The sequence below is a fragment of the Pocillopora damicornis genome, chromosome 11, assembly GCF_964200805.1.
Source record: "Pocillopora damicornis chromosome 11, jaPocDami1.2, whole genome shotgun sequence".
Classification (NCBI taxonomy): domain Eukaryota; kingdom Metazoa; phylum Cnidaria; class Anthozoa; order Scleractinia; family Pocilloporidae; genus Pocillopora; species Pocillopora damicornis.
In genome coordinates this window covers 22,441,820-22,468,122 of record NC_142680.1, presented here as the reverse complement: position 1 = coordinate 22,468,122, position 26,303 = coordinate 22,441,820, and the positions used below count along the sequence as shown (strand labels likewise).

Sequence of the window (26,303 nt, the reverse complement as noted above, 5' to 3'; positions counted from 1 at the left end):
CGAGACGCAAAACAAGGCTCCCTGGGGATTCATCCAGTAGTTCTATTTTTATCCACACTCACGTTAGTGGTATGGATGCGAACTTCTGAGTGCCTTCTCTCGGCTCTTTGAACTCGGCTTGGATTTCCGTCTGCAAAACAATTTATTCCATTTACCATGAGCCGTTTATTGTAAACTCCGCGAGCGGCATAAATGCGGGGTAAAGAGAAACTGAAGTTTTTACAGACAGAGTCCGCGAGAACCACATGAAATGTATGTGAACAGTTTCAGTCGTGTTATGCTGAAGATAAATTTTGCTGCATCGTGGTCTGTAAACACGGACGATTAAATGGTTTTGAGGGAAGATGGATGCGTTAGAGAGTTCATCGACGGTATATCGCACTGAGAGCGAAGGCAGCACGACAAGCGAAGACAGAGAAGGTTCTCTAAGAGCCTACTTAGAGAAGGAGTCACTAGGGCATTTAACCGCGCTGTTTCCAGACGATGTTTCGCTCAACTATTTTCAATCATTAACAGAGGACGACTTGGAGCATGATTACAACGTGAAAGATGACAAAGAAAGAGAGCTTTTAATGCATTCCATAGTGAAATTGCGAGAGGAATTTTCAGCGTACGAGGTGAGACTTCTATGACACAGACACAAATTTTGTTCTGTACAAATTTGTCCTATCTCTAATTATTTGCGCGTTACTTTTGGCCAAATTTCCCGGAGTCAAGCAATTTTTGAAGTTGTAATTTTATTTTTAAAACCTCCAACTGCGTTCTCAACATTTATTTTTTTCAAAAGTTATTGTGTTGTTTTCGTCGCGAAGACATTCGCATGTTATTCAGGGCCGCTGGCATCAAAGGAAACAGTGAAAAATATAAATTACCACGAGGCACCTTTCGACTATTACACGCATCTTTTTTAACATCCAGACGTACACTTGGAGATATTTAAATTCCCCATCGATACAAAGTCTACTGTTTTTCACTGCGAGCACTTATTTTAAAATTAGTTTCGTGTGATTTTGCTTTATTTATCAATGTCGTAAGTTTGGGCCTATTTCCAAATGTCATCTTGTCCATTTGACGTGTTTCCTGAAACTAATATTATAAATATGCCACAGATTTATTTGACCGAAAGAACAGCCCTGCTCTCCTCTTGACATCTTTCGAAATCTGACGAGACACTTTTGTTGATCTGTCCGAATTCCAGTCGGACTTTTTTTCTGTATCAGTAATTTCCTGAGTCAAACGAGGGAGTGATTTCCGATGTGTACGCATTTGCTGTACATCACACCTTTGTTTTCGCTCTGTTTATGACTACCTTCTTGTGAGGTGGCTATTTTTTTCTTTCCGGATTTTTCAGGATGGAGTGTGGCACGGGCGATCGTAAAGTATCATTCCCTACTTTTTCCCTAGTTACAAGAAACTGCGAGTAATATTTGTCGTTTTACAAACAACCATCGATATAGGCTTCATGGTACATTGATCTTTGTTGCGTGTGAAAATTATTATGCAAGGGTACTGTTTGACGGAAAAGTATATTGGTGGATTACTGAGTCTCACTCAATTTGCCTAGCGAAATGGTGTGTAAATCACTAAATGTAAAAAGTTCTTTATTATGCAAATATCGATTACGTTTAGTGCATATATGATTCTCAGCAGGAATATACTTTAAGTCGTGAGATGAAACAGTATTTCACTGTTCTCTTGATCTGTAATCTAATCATTTGAATTTTCATTACCTGGGTGGTTAAAACGTTTTTTAATTGGAAGCAAAAATTTTCCCCGCGCGAACATGATCTTCGTTCATTTGTTTTTATAACCCTAAAATTCGCGTTGTGTAAATATGGCGCGAAGCATTGTTTACAAAATATATCTTCTGTTGATTTAGCAAGGTATTCGCAGAAAATTGTCTGTTAGCTTTCCTTGGCGTCCCTGCTTTAGTGGACTTTGGCTAAACTAAAATTGAGTTCAACCAAAAGCCCTTTTTCATTCAAAAAAGACCATTAAATATATTTGACAAAAAAAATGATTACATAACTTATACTGTAAGTTTTTTCCGACATTTACATTTCAACGGAGGAATCAGCCACTAGATAAAAACTTAATCATAAATTCCTAGTCGATCTTTCATAGAGATCGCTTCTTCTTTCGAGGAACGTTTATGATTTATTAGGAATTTGAAACGAAGTGGTCTTCAAATTGATTGAGAAATATAGTAATTGCGGATTTCTTTAGAAACCTTTGGTAATCTGCAATTAGTACATCATTTGCATTTGTATATTCTGATGTCTTTTTTCATTCCATTAGTCAGAATCTATTAAAAGCACTGCAGCTTTAGAACAAATGTCTTTGCCACCCAACGAACTCCTTTTCTAATTTCTGTATCATTTTTGCTCTGTTCTGATGAAGTACAGTTTTTGCATGTTAATTTTTAAGCCTTGTGTAAAGCTAAGTACACAACAATTTAAATTTAATGCCAATGAAGAGATTAAACCTTTAATCCCTAAGAGTGATTAGCTTCTAATTTCTCTCTGTTGTATCACTGTTGATCCAAACGTTAAAGACCAGAGAAGTCCCTGATTTTTGAACAAGTTCTCCTTGTTATTATGAGATAGAGTATATGTATAATGTAGAATATGTAGAGAACAGAACGGAGAATGAGCATACTGATGTTATGGTGTAAAGGGCTAAAGAACAATCCCTCTCAACCAAACTTGCCAGGACTGGCTATTTCTGAGAAACCACAAATATTTCAGAAAAGACTGCTCAAAACAAAAATAGACTGAGTACAAATGTTTTCTTCAAATGTTGAGTGACTATAATTTAATGGCTTTTAAGGGTTATTCCTAAAAGGCTAGTGCTCTTTTGCTGCTTAAAAATCCAGGTTTTATGAGCTTCAAGTGTTAAAGAACAATTCTTTTCAACAAAACTTGCCAGGACTGGTTATTTCTGAGAAACCACAAATCTTTCAGAAAAGACTGCTCAAAGCAAAAATAGACTGAGTACAAATGTGTTCTTCAAATTGGAATATCTTTGGTAAGGCAGTTGTGTTCATGATTTTATCCTTGAAATGTTGATTGACTATAATTTAATGGCTCCTTAAGGGTTATTCCTAAAAGGGTAGAACTCTTTTGCTGCCTAAAAATCTAGGTTTTATGTTCTTCAAGTGAATCAATTTGGGCAGAGTGTTTTGTTTGTAACCAAAGAATTTGTAGAAATGATATTGAATTTTGGGCTCCCTTCATGAATCTGCAAGATATCAAGACATAGTTTTAATTAAAACGCAATGAATATTTAAGTACACATATTTAGATAAGAATTTGTGACTGTGAAAGGCAAAACGGACACTAACAGTTATCCATTCGAAGGGGTAAACCGTTTGTTATCCGTTCGCACGCCTAAAAAAATCAGTTCAAAGTGTTTGACAAACTGTTTGAATGGCTTGCATATCCGTTCGAAATATATTAGCATTTTTTTGTTGCATGTTGATTAGAAAGGCTGGAAAACTTGTTTATTTTTTTCATTTTTTGACTTTTTTGAATAGCAAGTTATCATGCTGTACTCCATACAGATCATTTTTTTATCAAAAAATTTTCTGAGCCATGGAAGAGAAATTTGGATTTACTTTTAGTGTAGCACCTGCTTGGTTATTGTACAATTCTGATTAAATTTTATTTTTTGTACCGAGCAATTACCTGGTATGTTGGACACTCGTTTACACATATAAACTACTAAGCTAGAGGTTTTGATTGATAAATTTTTCACTGGCAAATTACTTTTTGATTATTAAGTGTCCAAGTAGGCAACACTATTTATGTAAATATATATTTTTTTACAGTCTGACTCGGAGCTTGATAACAGCGCAGAGTTGAATGCAGAAGTTTTTTCATCACTGCCAAGAAATTTCAGGCTTAATCGATCAAGACTCTCAGATGACTTTGCAGAAACAAGATCCAAGAGGAGAGAGAGTTTTGGTTTTCCATCTGCACGGCTTGACGAGACATCGAACTTGATCCGCATGAGGGCTAATCCTTCATTAGGGAGTTCAGAACCCAACCTCTCAGGCAGTTGTGTAAGTTGAAGTCAACTGAAATACATCTTTTGTAACCTAATTTTTCCTTCTTCCTTTTTTTATTAAATAACAAGACAAAAGGATTTGGGAAAGGGTTTTTTATGTGGTGGGAATAACTTTTTTGACATTTGTTTGTATTCTGGTTGTGGGGGTTTTTTTTTTTTTTCAGTGATAAAGCATAAGCATATGAATGTTTTTTATTTTAATTTATTATTTTTAGGTTTTTGTTCTTTTTTTTTTGTAAATAGTGAGCTTGACTTCATTAAATAGAAAAGTTGTTTCCACTTGTATGAACATCATGTAGGTATACTCATTTGCCTACAGATGGTTTTTTCATTCAGACTTTTCTCAGTCAGATATTGCTAAGGGTTTAGGGTTTTGGCTACTTTACAATTGCCGACAAGCCTTCAATCACTTGATATTAGAATATGCCAGAAAATTCTGTTGTAATTGCAGTCAAGTGTTATTACTACATACAAGGTGCAGCTGTTGATGAAGACATTTGATATCAACTTTGATTGTGATCCCGGTTTACCATAAATCTCGGATTATAGTAGCCTTTTACTCTTAAGATTAAGTTGTATTAGTTCTCCTTTTCACCAACCATATATTTTCTTCAACATTATATCAAGAATGTGTAAAATGGCATCAGAAATATAAGAACTCTCTAGCTTTTAGTAGCAGAACTCTCTGGCTTAATTTTAATGGCCTGGACAACTTTACCCCCTTGAAGATGAGAAACGTCAAATTGACCTTAAGGATCAAGAGTTTTCTGACCTTATTCCAATCACCTCTTGTTTTGGCATCACGCAAACAAAAGACATCTTTTCTTTCTTGTCAATAAATAATTTTGTCTCAAATTTTTCATACTGTTTGCTTCTGATATAAATATTGATTCTCTGTACTGTCTGTCATCCATTTCTATAATTCAAGCTCTGAGAAGTTGATTTTAAATCATAAAACATTCACTTCGTGATAATTTTGTTTCCTCTCGTTACTGTTCTGCTTGAAAGTGTATTAATAGTGTAAGGAGAAATTTCCTTTTGATCAACCAAAGGAAGGATTGAGCTAACTCCTGTGGTGAGAAATGTCATCCAATTAATCTCTTGTTTATTTTGTACATTTTCAGAGTGACATAAGCCGGAGACCAAGGTATGACTTCCACATAGATGTTAATTCAATTCATTTGTAGTCAGATAGCAGCAAACAACAAATGAGGTTTGTTCAAATTTTGCAGTAAGGTTTTTGGACAGATTGTGTAGTTTTATCAACATCCTGTTGTGTGCAGATAATTTTAAAGAGTACCTTTTATTACGCTGATGTATATTTACTTATGACGTAAGAAATCACGTGATTTTCCAATGATCTCAAGCTCACCAGACGTTATTTTACAAGCATTGTTCAAATTATGTAGTTGTTTTTTTCCAGGAGCAAGGGGAAATAGTTTTCTTCTTCTTTGCATCAATGTGCTGTAAAATTTATGTGCAAAAGCAACTTGTCTGTGTTAGATTTCATGTCAAGTAGGCTTAATGTGTATTGGATCCATTTAGCTATCATTTCCTCTCAAATGTATTTCTCATTTACATTTACCAGGTGACTCATATAGACGAATAGTAGGAATTATGTAGGCACTCTCCTGGGACACATTTCTTTTTATTGGGCAATCATGCTTGTTAGATGAGATAATTCTATGCTGCTTTTCTTGGTCATTTTTTTTTAAAGTGCAATTTACATACATGTTAATAAATTTTAAAAGCTACAGTATTTATATGTACATGGCTGTCTGTCTTTTTTGCCCGAAGCACTTTTGAAAATTAAGTTTTTTAGTGGCCAAATCTACATTGGTCTGAAGAGGGCTTTGTTATTGTGTAAAACCTTTCTGACCAGTGGTTATTGTCAAAGTGTTTTAATTGATCTTTTATCAAGTATCAGGTTGGTGTCATATGTTAATTTTGATCAAAGTGAAACTGAATTGTGATGTTAGCAAATTGCTGAATGGAATATCTATTGTCCAGAGAGATTCTTTGTATTTCATTTCTTTGGGGTTTTGTATATTCTTTTAGCTTGATGAAGCAGCTTTTTTAAAGAATCATTGTCTTCATAAATTTCTTTGTAATTGCATTCTATATTCTGTCAAAATTTTGAAACTGAAAAACGTATCTAGCAATATGATGGAAAACTGCATGGCTATCTCTGGAAGGTCAGTGGTTTAATTTCTTAGATCTGTTTTTCCTATATTGTGACATAATGAAAAGTATATGATAAGCTTTGTAAGGATGGAAAAGCAGATGTTTGTAAAGGCTGGTAAATATTGTTTTCAATCTTTTGCCAGCACATTTGGATCACATTTCATTTTATTACATTGAAAACTGAACATGTAACATATAACATTATTGAACTTGTACAGTGCTAAGTATTGCATTTTTGTAAATAGAAAATTATTACTAACAGAATAATCACATGTTTCATTGTTCATGTAATATGCTGAATTGGAATATTGATCACACTTCAGGATGTGAAAGGCACATTTTTCACTTTTTAATTTTGAATGAAAATGAGACAGTATTCTTTAAAGACACCTCATGTAACAAACATTGTGCCACATAACTTTCTGATTGAACAAATGTATCCATCAAATGGACATGAGCAAGAGAAGCCTGAAATTATATACAATTTATAAGTATGTTATGGTTTAAAATTTCCTCTGTGAATTTTTTTTTTTTTTTTTGAACCAGCTTTATTATTGATATTTGCATTCATTTTAATGTCGCACAAATTTTTTTCCCTTGCCAACCAAAAAGACAAGAAAAATGTTAACTTTGAGACATATTAAATTTTTTTCAAATCTATTGTTCTAAACAAAGGCTCAGCTGTCTTTCAATGTATGGGCCTGTATATTCAAAATATTTCTCAATCTGTAAATGTGTGTTGCTTGGTAATTGCTTGATAATTTAAAGTGATTCTTTGTTTCAAACAAAGGTTAAAATTGATGAGGTATTGTACTGTGGTGAATTTTACATAATTGAATAATTTGCATTGTAGGGGCAATTATCTTATATCTCCAATCTATTCTGCTATTTTCCTGATGGTCAAAAACATCATTACAATTTCCCTGCGCTCAGATTTTTTTTCTCCTTTCAAATAATTTTTTTTGCCTCTTTAACTGCTTCAACAAGGAATTTTCTCTTCTGAATTTTGAACCTTAAGTTTGCTTAGCATTGCAGTGGCAATTGCAATTATTATGGGTTTCTTTTTGATTAGATAATAATAAAAATTTTTACATACCAGACTTGACGTCTATACTCCAATTCTTCTTTTGAATTTCTTTGTGTACAATTTTTCTTTAGATAACATGCAAATGTACTCATTGCACAATTTTCTTGATATCATACTGGGTCTTAAACACTTATTTTTTTCATAAATATGTTGAATAGGTTGTTATTAATTCCAAATCAAAGTTAAGTGATCATGGTGTCTGATTGTTACCTTTCAAAGTAATTTCATCGGTGGTTGATTATGTTATCACAACTTGAGGCTTTGTTCAATATTATCTTGTAAATTTTGAAGGATTAGTTGAATTTTAATTAAATTTAGAGGCAAAATAACATATTTAGATTTTTCTATTAAACAACAAAATTGTTATTTATCAAAAGACAAGTTATTGTGGCAGAAATGTGTAGCAGGAAGATAGAAGTATTTGTGATTTGAAATTTCTGCTTTCTGAAGAAAAAGAAAAATGGTCCGGACAGATAAATAAAGTGTGGTTTATTGTTATTATTTGAGGCCTTAAATGGATTAGGCATTGTTTCAAATGCCTGGAAGTCTAGATACATGTAATATTAACCAGAAAACTGCTATTTCTGGAAGTCAGCAATGTTTTCAGTCCTAGAATTGCATATTTAGGCCAACTATTTACATTCTCACATTTGATGAGAAGATTTTATTAGTGAAGTGATTTCATAGCATTGTGTCATATCTGTGCAAGTTTTTGTTGTGCTCTGGCCAATAACTGTATGAAATAATTGTGTCTTTTGAGACAAGTTATTTAATCAACATGTGTCCTGACAAATTGCAAATACCTTTGTGAGTACGGTGCACATTGACTTCTGCTGTAAATACATATGTATATGGTTGCAATTAGGAAAGCTACATTTTTATTAATATTCATTTGTTTGGTAGATGTATACATAATGTGTTATGTGGAGTTTAAACTTAAACATCTTCATGAGGCAAAACTGTTAAGTTGCATTACATTGTTTGGAAACCAGTCAGAGAATTCCCTGGTATGTTAACATCAGTGTTTTGTTTTTTTTTAGCTCCCTCAATGCTGGATCTCGCAAAGCTGGTAGAAGTTACACCACAGCAAGCTCCATGCCATCCACAAACTCTGGCAGACCATACTCGCCATTTTCATCATCATTTACTCATGGTAAGTGCCAACATCATGCCATTGTTTAGGGACTAACCTAAAATGTACTAAAATGTCATTCAAGAGGCATATCAGTACTCATAGTCTCTTTGGACAAACTTAGTGACTTAGACAGAATTTCTCCTTACTTTGTCAGTATGATATCATGCATAAAAGTAATGAGAATAAAGAAAAATATCAATTAGGGGATTATTGGTTGATCCAATTCCATATTCTCCAAACTATCATCACATAAATTGTATGGCAGACTGTAGGGAGAATTACTCATGAAATCTTGGGAGTTAAAGCTTAACCCTTTGCGTACCAAGTGGCCATATATGGCCACTTAAATACAGACCCCATTCGGGCGGCCTGAAAAGAGCACTTTGAGGGGCTGGAAACTAATACTACATTTCAATGTAAATTACATAAAGTCGTTAATTAGTTTTTTCGAGGATTTCTTCCATCGAGCTTGTTTTTGGGCGAATTTTGAGGCTTTTTGTGATTTGGACGTTTTGAACGGGGAGATTTAAAAATGGCGGCTCTTGAAGGTGATGCTGAACTACATTTCGACGATCAAAACAATGTTGAAATTCAATTTATCGACGAAGAAGACTTGCCTTTAGCGAATTTCATCGAGCATCGAGCCTCTGATGAGGAATTTTACTCTGGTGCATCGGAATCAAGCTCTGACGATTCTAGCGAAGAGTTGGAAGAGGAAGATCACACTGACAACGAAGTGGAATTGGATGAGGAAGATTGGTCTAGAGAAATTGGACGCAGAGTAGATATTGAGTTTAGTGAAGAACCTGAAATAAATGTCACTACAAGAAATCTGAAATCGTGTTTGGATTTTTTGGAGCTGTTTTTCACACAAGAGGTATGGCAGTTGTTAGTTAGTCAGACTAATTTATATGCAGAACAGAAGAGAGGGCCAACAGAAAGCTCTGTTTGGTATCCAGTCACAGAAAGTGAAATGAAGGCCTGGATTAGTCTGTACCTAAATATGGGGCTGGTTACTAAACCGAACCTTAGTTCTTACTGGAGTACTGATCCTGTCCTAAGTTCTCCTTTCTTCCCATCCGTGATGTCCCGAACTCGATTCCTACAAATTTTGCGGTATCTGCACTTTGCTGACAACACCCTTGCTCCCCCACGCGACTCCGCAGACTACAATAAGCTGTACAAAATCCAGCCTTTCCCAGATTTGGTCATAGCAAGGTTTCAGGAAGTGTACACCCCTGAGCGGCAACTTGCCATAGATGAGACTTTAATTAAGTTCAAAGGCAAAGTGCATTTCAGACAGTTTATCCCTATAAAGCCAGGAAGATTTGGAATAAAGGCTTTCACACTTGCAGAATCCACCAGTGGCTATGTGTTGAACAGCAAGATTTATACTGGCAAGGAGAATAATGAAGTTCAGAAAGACTTAGGAAGGAAGGCAGTTATGTCTGTGTTGCAACCTTATCTAGATAAGGGATTTTATGCCTTCATGGACAATTATTATACTTCTGTTGCTTTGTTTGAAGAGTTAGAAGAAAGAAAAACCCTTGCATGTGGCACAGTTCGGGCCAACAGGGTAGCCTTACCAAGAGAGATTTGTGGTGTGAAGGAAAAAGCAGTGAAAGATCTTAAAAGAGGAGAGTGTTTGTACAGGCAAAAGGGAAATTTGACTTGCGTGACATGGCGTGACAGGAAGCCAGTTAGTGTGTTAGCTACCCTTCCCACCAGTACAATGGACTCGAGCCCAGTTCAGCGGTCAGTAAAAGTAAATGGGAAGTGGGAGAAGAAGCAATTTTCTAGACCAGGTGTTATTGACCTCTACAACACCTATATGGGTGGTGTAGATGTGTCTGACCAGCGAACTGTCGCATATGCCAGACTTATGAAGGGGTCAGTCTGGTATTACAAAGTGTTTTTTTATTTGATAGAGGTGTGTGTATCAAATGCACACATTCTCCACACCAAATCCCAGAATCATTCCAGTCTAAGAGCACTGCAGTTCAGAAAGGAGCTGGTCAGCACATTAGTTCAAGGCAAGTGCTTTCGAAGAGACACGGGATTTGTGGAAACTCCTGTTGCTATCCCTGACATAAGATTCAACCGGGATCATTTCCATTACCTTGTGAGCAATGAAACAAGACTAACTTGCAAGGTCCATATCCAGAAAGTGAAAACAATATACAGCTGTGCAATTTGTGGTGTTAGAATGTGCCCTGAGCCTTGTTTTCAAAGGTACCACACGTTGCGAGACTTTTACTATGATGATGAAAGTCGAAATGGTCCCCGTCGGCTAAAAGAAGGAAGAGGGAGGCCATATCAAAGAGGAAGAAGAAGATCATTAAGAAATTAACTCTTGGTTAATGTGAGAGCATAGTTTTGTGCAAGTGTGGTACATAACTATTGGCTATATAACCGATAAAGAAACTGTTTGCATCTTTTGAATATTTCTTATTTCATTTATATTTTACTCAATTTTTACTTTATGAAAGGCAATTATTAATCTGTCTTAAATTCTCTAAAAGGAGGGTTATTGCCCTAATTAATATTTCTTACCTTTTGAAATTGTGTTAAAAGGTGATTAGAATTTCAAGTAAGAAACCAAAAGTTGGAATTGTTTGTTTAGAGCTGGTGATTTCAAAGTTCCTTTAGAAACTTGCATAATTATGCAAATTATGCTTATTGTGACGTCACAATTTTGACATGTGTCAATTTCTATAATTGTTGTGAAAGTAAATTTTTAATGCACTTCCCAAATATATATAGTTTTATAGGGTTTTGTTGTAAAGAGCAGGCTTGACAAGCATTCTTGTATAATGTACTCATTTTTGTGACAAATAAATACCACCCCCCTTGGTATACAAAGGGTTAAAGTTGTCTGCAGACTTCACCTTTTCCTGCAGTGTACCATCCAATCCAAGGACATGATAACTTAGAAGTGGTGATATTGATACACTGTATGTTTTTGTTTTGTTTTTCTTTGTAGGTTCTGACAGCCCTGTTGGCAGTCCTAGCTTTCATACATCTTCCAGCAATACCTCCTCAGGAGCACATTTTGCATTTTCAAATATCAGAAAGTAAGCAACATGTTTTTGTGGATCATTGGAAAGATTTCAAATCATCAAATTGTAGAAGAGGCTCAAATTTTTGTCTAGTTGAGGAGGTGCTTTCTGACACAACATCTAATCCTCCCAGTGTTTCACAAGGAAATGCAAGAAAATTTGAATAGAGAATTTAGTAGTTTATCAGATGTCAGTTGGAGTGTTTCCCATTCTCCCCTCAATTATTAAGCCAACTTGGCCGAGAAAGACTAAGTGAAAATTTCAGCAACATGGAAGTATGTTTACTGGGCAACCAGAGAAAGTGGCTTGGCTGCTAGTAAAAAAATAGCGGCCTGTGACTTTTTACATACATATGATGTACGTACATATAATTTATTAATGTGAGTTCATACTTAGTTAAGTAGCTATTTTACAAGTAAACTCACAAATAATACAAGTAGGTAAATAATTAACTGCATGTATAAATAAAACAATTACAATTGATTTTGTTTAATATTTTTATATTTGCTGTGCTGTTACTCCAACAGAGACATGGCTGGAAGGCGCTGGTCTGTTGCGTCATTGACATCATCATCAGGATATGGAACACACACTCCTTGTTCGTCGTCGTACTCTGTAAGTATTACAATTCAGTAATTGCTTACTACGGTAACAGCCATCGCAATTTCCAGCAGCCTCAGATTTTACTCACAGTCTATTACTGGGAATTCTTATGGTAATAGAGAAACATGCTCTAGAAACCATTTAGAAGTCAAAACCTTCCCCTCATGGGGGCTCAGAATTTTTTCTTTGTCCCACACTCGTGACAAGATGAAAAAACATCTTTCTTAATTCTTTACTGAACTCAAAACTTACCATCTCTACTATTTCTATCTAAAAAAATTCCGCTATCGACATTGCTGATCCTAGCAGTATGCAGGACGCGTGTCATTTGAACTTCTAAATAGACCTCGCTCACTGTAGAGTCTCTGTGGTCAGTGGTAGAGCATCAGAGTGCAAATCCAAAGGTCTGGGGTTCAATTCCTCATGGGAACTCAGAATTGTTTCATTGTCCCGTGCTTGTGACAAGACAAAAAAACATCTTTCTTGGTAAATTAATTGTTTTACATGATTTGAGATTTCATTGTGTAACCCGCTATCTATTAGTGTAATCAAAGAAAAATAATGTTAGTCACACAAATTATAAATTACCTATTGTAGAAATGTATTGTTCGTGTAAACTTGTGGGACGTGCATGTAGTTTTTGCTGATTTTTGCATTAAACATTTTTACTTTGTTTTATAGTCACTGGCTTCGTCACAAGAAAAACTTCATCAGGTGGGTACTACTGCTAAATTCCATTTTATTAATTTTATTTCCATTTCAGCATTTTATTGTATTAAGCCTTTAACTCCCAGAAGTAGTTAAAACGCTTCTTCTCCCTGTAATATCCGTACCATATACAGCAAAGGACAATGAGAATACTCAAACTTATCAGGTACAGGTTGTTATCTTGATCTGACACCAAATTCTCATAACTAAGTTACAGAGAAATGGTTTGTAGGTAGATATGAGAATTAGCAATCATATCTTGTGAGTTAAATGGTTAACATGAATTTCTATATTGTCACAGTTGCAGATAGGATTGCCGTATAGTGATGAGTACAACTATGGAGCACACTTTAGGTAACTAAGGAGTGATAAGCTTCTAATTTCTCCTTACAGAATCACTGCTGAATCAAAAAATAAGGTCATGAGAAAGAAAGGAAATGATCTCCAACATATAAAGCTCGTGAATGTCAGACAAATTCTCCCTGTCAGTGCCATATGAGATGTATAGAGAACAGTTTGGAGAATGTGCATACTGATGTCAGGATCTAAAGACTGTTTTTTCAGCACGATTTTGAACTCTTGATATTTCTAAATAAAACAAAATTTATACAATCTATATATTTAAAAGAAAAAAACTATGGTGTCATTATTATCTGAGGCCAATGATCTTGGAACGGGCTTCCATAGAATATCTAGCGAAGACTCGAACACTTTCGTGGAAATTGACGGATTTTAATTTTTTTTTTCTGAAGTGCTGACAGCGACCAGGAAGAGGATACTGGAGGTCGCAGATCACCCAAACCACGACAAAGGTCACGAAGTCTGAGGTGGGTAACCTGTGTTCTTTTTTATTTAGATGAAAATGAATGTCCCTTGAAATTTGAAAGATCTAGGGTCGTGTTGGGACTCAAGACGTTTGAGATCTTTCGATAACCTTTTTGGATAATTAAATCGTTTATCGGAGGAAAGCTCCTTGCGCGTGTCGAAATCCGATTCTCGATTTGCAATCCTTGCTACTTTTGAGAATCGAGGATTGAGTTGAGAGTGAATGTTAGGAGAAGTTACAATTTAATCACTACAGATATGTGTTGTTTTTTGCAGTCCTGGAAGATCTCCCCTCATCCATGAAGATGAACTGCAGCTTTTGAATAATCTGTACAGAGAGCGATTTCCTAAGGTGAGGTTATTGTTACAAGTCAGCTAATGGCTTTGTAGTATTGATTAAAGTTATATCGTTTGTCATTGTTTTATCACTTCCGTTGTGGATTGCAACGCCTCGACTGCACACTGCAACATGTACCGTATTTACCCGTGTATAATGCGCGCCCGTGTATAATACGCTTCCTAATTTTTGACCTCTTTTTTCCGAAAAAAAAAAAAAAAAAAAAAAAGATTTCACGACAAATACCAAGAATGAAAACTTCCATTTTTTCATTTAATTAACAAGAGCTGGGAATTCATCAATAATATGTTTACAACAATTTCTAACTAGTTGCTACTACAAATATCGCACGCACCGACTTTTCTATTCAATAACAGTCTAACGTTTTACAAATGTTGTAACTTGAAGTCCTTATTAATATACCTAAATTCACAACTTGAATTATTATCATAACAACCATTCATAAACATTATTTCTACTCACAGCACTGCTGGTAGCTTGAATATCATCATTGCATTGCAATTGCGTGATTTAAGTAAAATGTTCAGTGTCTTTAAACAACGAAACCTTCAAATTCCGACTCGCAATCCAATTCGAATAGGTTTTCGATGACTGAATCATCAAGTTCATCAGTGATCTCGGTTGAATTGTAAACCAATTCATCTTGTGATCCATCCGAATTGTTTGTGATCCCATAATTCAGAAAGAGGCAGCGATCATTTCTGACGGAATGGCTTTCTACGCTTGCGAAATCTACGAACAGATCAGTTCTTCCGAAGCCTTTTGTCGTCCAGTAAATTCGTGAATTCCATCAGCCATCCACTGCTTTCGGACTCCATCTCTAAACGGTTTGTTCAAAGATACATCGAGCGGCTGAAGAAGGAAGCGGTCACCGTATCTGTCACGTGAGCTTCAAATGAGTCGTAAATAAGCAAGCTCTTTCTCCTACCCAGGCCACCGATCCGCGCACTTTTACTTTCTTTGTTGTCTTTTTAACGTATGCAAATTAGGACGTGCTTGACAAACAATTGAATCCGTGAATAATACGCACCGCGATTTTGATGCTTATTTTTATAGAAAAAAAGTGCGCATCATACATGGGTAAATACGGTAGTCTTCTCCGTTCGATGATGTCGACTTGATATGCGTCACCTCGTGTAGTAATAAGCTGATTGGCTGGATTTCAATAGCTATGATTGGTGCATCACGGGGATGTGTTCCCGCGGAGGTTGTCCATCAAATGGCTTTCCTGTTGTTGTTTTTGAAAAGAGCACATCATGAGACAAACTTAAATACTTTTGTATTTACCAAGATGAATGAACATAAACCTTTTTTCATGATGCCTTGCTGTTGTGGTAACTCACCGTCATCTGATGTTTCAATTGATTTATATTTACTCTTCTTTGTACAATTTTTCTTTTACAGGCCATAACACAAATGGAAGAGAACCTTAGTGTAAGTGCAGTCATTTTATGGCCCATTTATTTTGTTTTGTTTGTTTTTTTCCGAGGTTTGGAGCGCCGCTCCCTTTTTGATGGTTTGTTTGATTGTTGTTGTTTTTTTCTAGGAGCTGATAGAAGAATACGCAGAAGAGGGAACACTGAACCATCATAGCTGCGACGCAGTTTTAAACTTTGTCTGGAATCAGGTATAATTTTGCTGCTGCTTTATTCCATGTATTTCGAAGGTGTAGGATACATGGGCTGCGATGTGGACTCAGACTCTGACTCCGAAATCAAAGGCTCATTTTCAGGCTCCGGTCGTTTCATTGTGTTGTGTTCTTGAGCAAAACACTTTACTATCAGTGTCTCTCTCCACCCAGGGTATAAATGGGCACCAGTAAAATGTTGGGGTCGGGAGGGGTGCATGAAAAAATTCGGAGGGGGTAGGGGTGAGTGCGAGCTATTTATACTGTCCCTTGCGAGCGGGAATTCACGCGATAGAGTGAAGTCCCACCATGTGTCTGCTCCCTCGCGCGGTTCTCTCATGGTTCTCTTGCGGTTCTCGTTTTAATCTAATTGATCTCAAACTTCGTTTCAGGTTCTTGAAGCAGCTCGCGATCTTCTCAAACAGTCCCAGGATAGTGCTCTCACAAGTTTGTACTTTTATGACCTGTCTGATAAGCTAGAGCGGCTGCTTATCGAGGTAGGCCATCGTTTCAGATATGTTTGAACATAATCTCATCATTCGCATTTTTGTTATTGACATTGACATCGACATCATCATTATTGTTATTCTCGTTGTTGTTGTAGTCTTTGTTTGTGTAAGACTTCATGTGTTCATATAACTTAACGTCCATGTTTTCTTACAGGCCCATCAAAAAACAAACCTGGATATTTCCCCGGTGAAGAGACTTGTAAGGAAGTTGCTTATGATCATGTCAAGACCAGCTCGGCTATTGGAATGTCTGGTAAATTAATTTAATTTTCTTTGGTAAATAACCCACTAAACAAACGATGCAGAGAAAGAAATGGTAACGGAAGGAAATAATTTCTGACAGATTAGCAGATTGACAGAAAGAATGGTAGTTAGACAGTCAGTCAAACAGACAGACAGACCGACAGACGGTGAGACAGGCAGGCAAACAGAGAGACACAGAGAAAAAGGCAGACAGTCTGAAGTACAGATATAGTAACAGATAAGCAGACAGACAGACATATAGTGAGACAATCTGACCGAAACACGAACAGACAGACTGTCAAACAAACAGACAGTTAGGGTGTTTTGATCCTGATAATTTTAATGTGAGAACATTTCAGACACATCTCCTAAGAAGGTTTACTCTCTTCTAATTAGAATCTTCGCTTGCATTTTAGGAATTTAGCCCTGAAAATTTCTACAACCTACTTGAAGAAGAAGGACGAGAGTTGGAGAGGGTTACCGACAAGGCAGATATCACTAGCTACGTGAAACTCAAGTTAGGACTGGGACAAACTGAAGATAACCGACCGGACTCGCCAGAGGACCCAGAACCTGAGTCACCATTGGTAAGAATCTCCATCTTCCTCTTTCATTTTAAATGAACTGAAGTTCATCATTCCTTGATTCATAAGTTCTTTCCTTCCTCCTTGTCATCCTGTGTTGGGCTCTTTCAGTTCAATTTGTTCCCTCTCTGTAGGTGTCTTCTTCCTTCTCTTGTTCTGATTAACCCAATCAGTCGGTTTTCTGGCACTTTCTCTATTGAAGTAGTCCTTTGTCATTGTGGTAAATCTATTTAGTTGTATTGTTATTTTGGATACAGTGCGCTAATCTCCATTTGTATGATTTCATTCTTGTTAGGAATCTGCCAGTCCTAACTCGACAGTAGGAGAAATGCCAACAGAGGAAGACTTTGAAATCATCAAACTCATAAGCAACGGTGCTTACGGGTAAGACCACAACACCGGAAACTACGTTCTCTATCTACTCTTTGCGAGAAGTGCGTGGGTTCTGTAACGTCCCCTGCTAGCCAGAACAGAGAAGATGCAGAAGACGGAGCTTGCGGTTTATCGTTCTAATCCGAAAGACAAGGATGTGTAACCATTTGTAGATGTCAAAGCAAAGGCAGCGTATTCTACCCAGTTATTTTAAGACCCTGAGTGTTGGTCCGGTCTCGACCTTGAACCCACGTCCTTCTACAGGGCAGACCGGCAATCGACAACCTAAGCCCACCCTGCCCCCATACTTACCCACCTCATGCACCGATAGGTTTTCCTTTGCATAAGGTTGGTTGGTACTGTAGGAAGGGGAGAGCTAATAAATGCGGCGATGGTTGTTTGATTCAATATTTTTTCTTCTTGAATTACAGTGCTGTTTACCTAGTACGACACAAACAGACTCAAATGAGATTTGCGATGAAGAAGATGAACAAGCAACTTATGCTGCACAGAAATCAAGTGCAACAAGTGTTCGCAGAAAGAGACATTCTGACCTTCGCCGAGAATCCGTTTGTGGTTGGAATGTGGTGCAGTTTTGAGACGAAGAAACATCTTTGTATGGTGTTGGAATATGTCGAGGGAGGAGATTGCGCATCGCTTTTGAAAAACAGCGGACCGCTTCCCATGGATCTCGCCAGGTAAACGGCTTTTCAGTAATTCTCTAAAAGGGTAAAACAAAAAAAAATAGCGATTTTTTAACCGAGTGTGATAAGTACTTCCAGATTTTATCGGTTTTGCTTCATCTGGCTCAATGATTGGTCTAAAAAACGTGCGTCATCCTCTCAACCAATGAAATGCAAGGGTAAAATCAATTGCGACTTTTTTGTTAAACTTGCAAAGAATGCGAAACTTAAAGTTCTGAGGGAATTGAATATGCTGGCCTTATTCAAGTAGAACTGCACGAACCATACCCTAACGATTACACAAAAAATCCAGTTACTTAGTGACTTTGTGTTTTTTTTTATCATCAGAGCCTACGTTGCTGAGACCTTATTAGCCGTGGAGTATTTGCACAGTTATGGCGTCATTCATCGGGATCTTAAACCTGACAAGTAAGTGTTGATAAAAATGTCTCTGTTCATTTATTCTTTAGTTCGTTCTTTCATTTGCACAAGCACAAGTGTTTCGTCGCTCGCGGGAAAGTCTGAGACCTTAAGCAATGCTAGCTGGCCAAAGGTCGATAAGGTATCTAGTGCCAGACCTCGGCAAAGCCCCGACTCGTTCCGAATCTTCCCGCGTACGGAGAAACGCGCTTGCTTCCAATTTTTCACCCTTGTCTTTATCTATGCACGCATTTATCTTTTTTATCATCTTTTATTTGTTGTCTGAATTTGACATCCTTTGTGGTTTTTTCTCTCTCCAGTCTTTTAATAACATCACTGGGTCATATAAAACTCACAGACTTTGGATTATCTAAGATTGGACTTATGAACAGTAAGTACTCGTTTTTTCCATTTGTTTTCATTGTACTGTTTCGCGTTTCCAGGGCTTTATTTGGAACCCTTTTGATCCAGAGTCCTTTGTACCCCATATCAGTTTGCATATTCTCCATACTGTTCTCTATACTTCTCTGAAGGTGCTGATAAGGAGAATTTGTGTAACAATCAAGAGCCTCTTGAATTCGCGATCATTTCCTTTATTCTCGTGACCGTTATGTTTGATTCAGGGGTGATATTGTAAGGAGAAATTAGATGTTAGTCACTCTAAGGGATCGAAAGGTTAATCAACGGCGTCTCCCATTCTTTCTTCGCTGATTTTCTCTCGTATTTCTCTTCTAGGCACCACACATATGTATGAACACTCACTCGCTCAAGAGACAAAACAGTTCATGGACCAGCAAGTTTTCGGTACCCCGGATTATCTGGCGCCTGAGGTCATTCTCAGGCAAGGCTATGGCAAGCCTGTGGATTGGTGGTCCTTAGGGATCATCCTCTACGAGTTTCTCATTGGAGTACCCCCCTTCTATGGTGACACGCCCGAGGAGTTGTTCGCTGATACTTTGAGCGGTGAGTGAGGAAAAAAATCACAATTTCACATTGGACTATAGCGTAGATCTTTTCTTCGTACAAAATTGCCTTCTAGGTAACCTTCTAATCCAGTCCGAGAGTGATTTTCGGAGGTTTTCGTCTAAATTCGGACGATTCCGTCCGATTTCTTACGATTTCGTTCAAATTCGGACGGTTCCGTCGGCATTCGGACGGTTCTGTCCGATTTTGCACGGTCTTTCTGTTTTTCGGATAGTTCCGTTCGTTTTCGGACGATTCCTTCCGTCTTCGGACATTTCCAGCCAGAGAGGAGATTTATCTCTGATTAGATTTTTTATAGTCTTTTCCTCCTCATCATTACAGGTGTCATTGAATGGCCAGGAGAAGACGAGGCCCCTCCGGAAGACGCGCGGGATCTGGTAACGAAATTACTAGAACAGGATCCTATAGCACGTCTGGGCACTGCAGGCAAGTGGTCGTGGGGTCGATTTTATGTACCATAATACCTTTGTCTTACATTTACCTTTTTAAATCGTGAGCTTTCAGCTGTAGCGCATATTTGTCGAACTCTACGCAAGTAGAGACTGTGAATTATCTTATATTTGCACTCATGTTTTTGTCTGTCACTGTTCATAGCCTATAAACAATTTTTACATCAGTGTCGTCTTCCGCCCATTGTTCGGCAAATCTCCTTTGAAATTCCCAACGAGTTTCCGAATCATTTTCGTCTGATCTGAAATAGTACAAGTTACCCAAACATTTCGTCGGTTGCGTCTCCTATCAGGGATTGTAAGAATTTCGTCTAAAATATCCTTGACGTTTCTCGTGTAGCCCTTTCATGATGTATTTTCTGGAATGTTTTTTCTCTCTGTTCAGGTTCACACGAGGTGAGGGAGCACAATTTCTTTCTGGGCTTAAATTGGACGGCGTTGCTGAGACAGAAAGCTGAATTTATACCTCAACTTGATGGCGAGGACGACACAAGCTACTTCGATAGTAAGTCAGACACAACGTTCTTGAAGAGTAATTTTCAAATGTCGTCGGAAATGTGATTGTTCAAGAAAACTTTCACCAGCCTCTCGATTTCTCAAATGTAAACATAAAGCTCCCAGTTTGCTCGAATGTGCTCTACAACCCCTTAAACGCTATGGTGACAAGATTCCAATCATTCCCCTCCTTGTTTCAGCTCGCACGGACCGCTACAATCATGAGTTGGAAACAGAGGACGACGAAGAAGATGACGAAGAATTCAGCAGCTTTTTAAACGAGTTCAGTAACTTCTCTACATGTTCCCCCCGGTATTCCCGAATTTGTGGGTCACCGGTCCCATCTCCGGTTACTTCTCCGGGTCCTTCGTCCCCCGTATCCCCTAACAACCCTAAGAAGGCTTCAGACGCGAAAGACTCGGGTGAAGAAGTGTCGACTCCCCGAAGCGACCTGAGCTCGGAAAGTTCCCCACCGACTGTCCGAAAGAGGAGTCTGGAACGGAACCCGCCACTTAACGTTGAGAGCCGAGACAATGACGAAGATTTCCAAAGGCAACGAAGTGATAGCGGCGTTGATAGCGATCGTCCTCCTAGTCGAACGAATTCGACAAATAAGTAAGCTATTTTTTTGGTTCTTTTTATGCCTTTTTCTCCACGAGTAAACAAAGCAATAATTCAAGAGATTAGTTTTTTGATATGGTGATTTTAAGCTAAACTGTGGCGATCATTCTCACATTTTTTTTCAGTTCTTTAACCCCTGTGGAACGAGATGTCAGTCCATTTTCCCCACTAACCCCTCCCACCGTCCGATTAAGGAAGAAAGCGTATTCCGATTTGGCCCCAGTACCTATCCCGCTGCTGTCATTATCGGCTGACGATGAGAGCCCGACCAAACCCTCCACGGCCGGTCTCACTGTGGAGACTGAGACCGCGGACAGATATCGGGTTCAGCGAACCCATTCTCTCCCGGGCGAGGGAGGCAGAGGACTTTCATCTGTACCCAAATTAGAGCTCTCGTGTAAGTTAACTTCATCAATTCTCTCCAGTTACTTATGTATTTCTCTAAAGAGCCTTAGGTTTGCTCCATCCTTCTCATGATTTTGTTTCACGCGCTTTTCCGCATTTTCGACAGTATCCGACGATGAATATCGCGCTTTAAGCCAACACATACGAAGCCCTCCGGGTTCGCCTCTGTCCCGAACTCCTCCTCGTTCTCCGACCAGTCGCCGAAGAGCCAAGACACTGTCGCTCTGTCTTCGTCCGCCAATCATAATCGAGAAAGGACCTCGTGGATATGGATTCACTTTACAGGCTATTCGTGTGTACTTCGGAGATACGAACTACTACAAAGTCCATCACCTTGTGTCGGTAAGTTGGTGATATAATCGAGCAATGTCTCGTTGTGAAAGATTTGTTTATTCTGGTAACCTCCTTTTAGGATGGATATATTGAAAGGGTGAACCTAACAACGATGATTTTTCCAATGTTCTCTCTTTGGTAAAGGGTAAGGAAGCATTAGACATGAAAATGTTAAAATTTTTGAGTGAAAAGCCCAATGACGAAACATTTGTGATTGTCAGTTTTTCAAGTTCAATAGATCAGCTTTGTTCAAAGAACGGAGCAGTTGCTGAAGTTTCAGGTGGAGAGTTTCGCATGGCCAACAAGCCATTGTTTTTCAAACTTCTCTTGCGACTTAGACGCGACTCTAGTTTTGATAGAATTTTTTTTTTCTGTTTGTAGAATGTGGACCATGGCAGTGCTGCGTTTGAGTCAGGTCTTAGGCCTGGCGACTTGTTGACCCACGTGAACGATGAGGTAATTTTCGTTCGAATGCTTTATTTAGATGCAACTGGTACAAATGCTACAGAGATTCTAATTGAGACTCGAGTTTTGCTAGGAATTGTAATATTAAGGCCATTTATCAAGGAAAGGTAGCCGCGATTGTCAATAAAAGGCCAACTTGCCTTGGAAACCATTTATTTGATCGCTTTAGAGGCAGAGGACAGCGATCAACTTTACTGGCAGTGCAGATGTGAACCAAATCTACGAGAACTCTGTCTATCATTTAAGCAGATTCTTGTAAATGGTCTCGTTCGCGGGATTTATTTTTTCTTAGTTTTCTCGTTCCAATGGCCCCTTAATAGCTTTGTCACGAAACGCTTATGGAGTTGCGTTACGCGGTCACAGCGGCTATCAGGAAAGAGCTACGTTGTGTTACTACTGATTAATTGTTTGAACTGCGATGTTTTTATTGATGAAATCTTTAACTGTTTTTGTTACTTCTTCGTCGGTTGAAACTCGGTATTGCAATAGAAGCTTTATTGCTCAAGTGATCTTGACGTAAGTGGATGGTGCATTTTACTGGGATAAGAGTCGCATGCGAGCTTCGGTGGTCTACAGCCGTATACTACAATAGCTCTCTATCAGTATAGCAGGGCAAATCCACATCAATCTCTGTAGACAACAGCAACAGTTGCTCTTGGATGACCGAGTCCTTAGATACATTATGAACGCAATCTAGAACATCCTGGAAGCATATAATTAAAGTATTCTGGTAGAATTGCATCATAATTACATAACCTACTATAATGTTTTTAGTAGAAAGTTCCATGGTATGACATCAGAACGTTGGAGCATTCACGTTGCCGTGAATAGACGTTATAAGAATTTCCATTTTACAGTCACGTCCCATAATGCATCATGCTATTTTATTCGCAGTCGGTGATGGGGCTCAGTCATCGCCAAGTCATTGAGCTTATCCTTGGTGGTGGAACGAAAGTGAAACTCAGCGCTACAGAACTCGCCAAGACATCCATCAAAAGAGGAGGTCGGAAAAGGGTGCTGTCGGCAAGTAAACAAGTCCGAAAGAAGCTTCCTATCAAACGCGGAAGAAAAGGAACTGCTTCTCAAAACCTTCCTTCTCCTGGTTCCGAAACGGCAGATAAACATCCGAAACAAAAACCGTTCTGGAAGCGGTTTGGCCGTCGAGCAAGTCTGTCGCCAGGAAGCAGCCTTCGGAGAACAAGTTCACTGAAGCGTGTGGTGTCGTCACCAGATTCCCCTCGGCCGGCCTCACCCAAACTCACCTCGCACTCGTTTGATTTTCGGGCGTTGTCGGATCAGTCGTCATCTTCTGTCGGTAGTAGTCCTGCATCGTCACCAAGTTCGCCTTGCGCGCATGGCCTGGGACGACCAGGTCAGCGCAAAAAAAATTTTTTTTTTAGGTCAATAAGAAATTTAGCTTTTTAAATTTGCAAGGTCAGTTGTATTTATTGGGGCGTGATGGGCAAAGGACTCTCGATCTAAAGGTCCGGCCTCGACCTTTGGATGGTGTCACTGTTCTCTCTTTTTGAGAGATAAATCAGTTTTGTTTCAGTAACCAGATGGAACAACTTGGTCGCCAAATTGTCCGATTTGAACAACTCTTCCCCATAATGCGAAATATGACAGTGCGAGGATGTCAAGAAGTTTTTTGGCAACACCGTAAACCGGGCTAAGTCCTGGAGGATTTTTTAGCCACTCACGTACATGTAAGCAACCTAACCTATTCTTTTCCCTTCTGTTAGGAACTCTACAAGGAATTATTCCAAAGCTGCGAGCGGTTCGTTCTCCAAGAAGAAAATCATCAGCGCACGTTCCTGTGTCACCCCTAGCAAGGACACCTTCGCCAACCTCAGTCTCCCCCTCTCATTCTCACGCTCATGGACACCAGCCTCGTAGCACGTCCCCTTTGACCCTTCGGGGGTCCCCTGCGTCACCACATCTGGCTACAATTACGCCCCAGACCTCCCCGAGGCCTGGGTCGCCTTTATTAAGACGCGCCTTATCTCCGGATCATTTTCATCTCAGCAAACACGATAAAAAGACTGAATTTCGCCGCAAGACATCTCGTGATGAGAGATCTCTCGGGAGACAAGACAGTTTTGAGCGAAAAGGACGCCACCACCGTAGACATGATGCAGTATACCAAGCTGTACGTTGTGTTGTCGAACACGAAAGTCCCCTCGAACGTCCGCGAAGTGTTAGCTTGAACGAAACAAAAAGTCCAAATAAACTGGAACTTAAATGCGAGCTACGAAGACATTCCGAACAGGCACCGAAAATATTGTCAAATCTTAAGCTTGAACCAAGAGGCAATTTAGGAGAAAAGCTAGATGAAACAGATTTGGATACGAGGTTTTGACGGCTGGCCGTTAATTACCAAGAATCGAACAATGGTGAACTTCGATGGATCTCCTCGACTGGTTGGAGCAATTTTCTTTGATTTATCTGTCGTATTCCGAAATTGCAATGGTTTTATTTCACTTTACTCTGTGATTGGTTGAAAAAAAAACTCGCGCCAACTTCTCAACAATTCAGATGCAAAACCTGAATCAACTGCACCGTGGTCAAGTTCAATTTTCCGCGCTTAAGTTATTTTGGGTTCGGTTCACGACAAAAAAGTTCTTAATACCAAAAGACAGACTGCCCTGTAGATACTGTAAATACCTGTAAATAACTGAGATATGTACATAGATACAAAGACAGATACATTATGTCAATTAGTTAACTTAAATGTTTTATTGTGTATGAGGTGACCAAAGTCTTGTTTCGTACACGTAACAACGTGGACAAATTGATAGGTACATTGTAAAACTATTGAGAAGTAGTCCTGCGAAAGGGGGTCATATACTCTTTCGTCAGAATTTGCATTCGTACCTTAGATGAAAATGTCGCGGTTTCGGCGTCATGGGCTTTTCAAGGTTGTAACTAACAATCCGGGAAGTTCAACCTCATCCTCGTTGCTTTTTGGTTTCTCAAGTAAATTATTGACATTTTTCTATATTGCTAAATGGATATGTTTGTGTTTTCCTTCACATTGAAGGTTATTTTACGTAGCACAACAGACGACGAGCAATTTTCAGTTGAGTGTCGAAAGTGATTCGGGATTGCTTTGTCTCTGGTTGACTCCGCTGTATGATTGGTTCAGAATATTCGCCCCACTCTCTTAACCAATCAGATTACATACTGAATCCTACCGCGACCACGTCACTTGTGTTTTCTCGTGCCTCAGGAAGTTTGCTTGTTTTGACTCTGTTCTTATCGTTCCTTAGTGATATTTTTCTTTATCCTGATTGAACACAGAGTGCTTGAGTGGTTTTTTGTTTTCGACACTCAATCGAAGAGCGCTTAAACATTTCGACAAGTAATTCATTTACCTTTAGATTACAGTGAAAACTCTCAGAGAAGAACCAGGATTTTCAAAATTTAAGTTTCCATAACGAATTAAGGTTAATAGCTTGTTGGATACGTCGTTGTTTGGTAGGAAAAAGATGGTTGTTCCAGGTTACTGCGATTCAAATTTACATCGACTGTTTCCAGGTTCTTATTTTTGAGTTTATTCCAACTGGACAGTCCCGGTTTGATGTATAAGAATTCATAAGTTCTCGAAGAGTTTTGGAACAAACTCATTATTTTGTGTAACTAGTATCAGGTGAAACAAGAGAGTTTAGAGGTAATTGGCATTTGCGAGAAAAGTATTGTTACCGATTGAATAATGTGAGGGCGTCTTTGTGAAAGTTTGAAGATTTGTGCCTGAAGCATGCATGTGTGGTATATGGAGTATGTGTGTTCGAGTGTGCGTGTTTACGCTTCGTTTTCGCTTGTGTACGTATATTTTTGTCCAATCACATAGATTTGTGATAACCGTGCGAGGGAAGCTGGTTTTCTCTCGAGTGCCATAGCAATACAAATTCTTTCCAACCTCTCGTCGAGTTGCGCGTCCAGTGGCATTGGCGTGGTAGATCGTGATATTAGGGGCTGGAAAAGACACTTATTTAATTTTCATTGAATGATTCTGAATGGTGTAAATGATAATAAGTGTAATGAGTGGTAATTATGAAAAAGTGGAAATAAACGAAGTATAACGTA

The 26,303-nt window shown here is 38.5% G+C and overlaps 1 protein-coding gene across 2 annotated transcripts; it reads left to right on the top strand.

Moving 5' to 3' along the window:
* Window positions 1–34: 34 nt before the first annotated feature.
* LOC113678373 (microtubule-associated serine/threonine-protein kinase 3) lies at window positions 35–26,303 on the top strand. Of its 2 annotated transcripts, none has more exons than XM_027195255.2 (28): window positions 35–617; window positions 3,830–4,063; window positions 5,193–5,215; window positions 8,380–8,492; window positions 11,458–11,548; window positions 12,061–12,148; window positions 12,818–12,850; window positions 13,146–13,198; window positions 13,597–13,671; window positions 13,946–14,021; window positions 15,432–15,461; window positions 15,574–15,654; window positions 16,047–16,151; window positions 16,318–16,416; window positions 16,823–16,993; window positions 17,286–17,374; window positions 17,794–18,060; window positions 18,394–18,474; window positions 18,786–18,856; window positions 19,201–19,428; window positions 19,771–19,875; window positions 20,284–20,403; window positions 20,594–21,008; window positions 21,140–21,411; window positions 21,526–21,761; window positions 22,134–22,208; window positions 23,112–23,589; window positions 23,960–26,303. In XM_027195255.2, the coding sequence occupies exons 1-28, from the start codon at window positions 345–347 to the stop codon at window positions 24,574–24,576; spliced, it is 4,599 nt and encodes a 1,532-aa protein (XP_027051056.2). In that variant the 5' UTR covers window positions 35–344; the 3' UTR covers window positions 24,577–26,303. The 2 variants fall into 2 exon arrangements, with proteins under 2 accessions (XP_027051056.2, XP_089043387.1); XM_089187261.1 differs by lacking the exon at window positions 35–617 and adding an exon at window positions 1,172–1,571.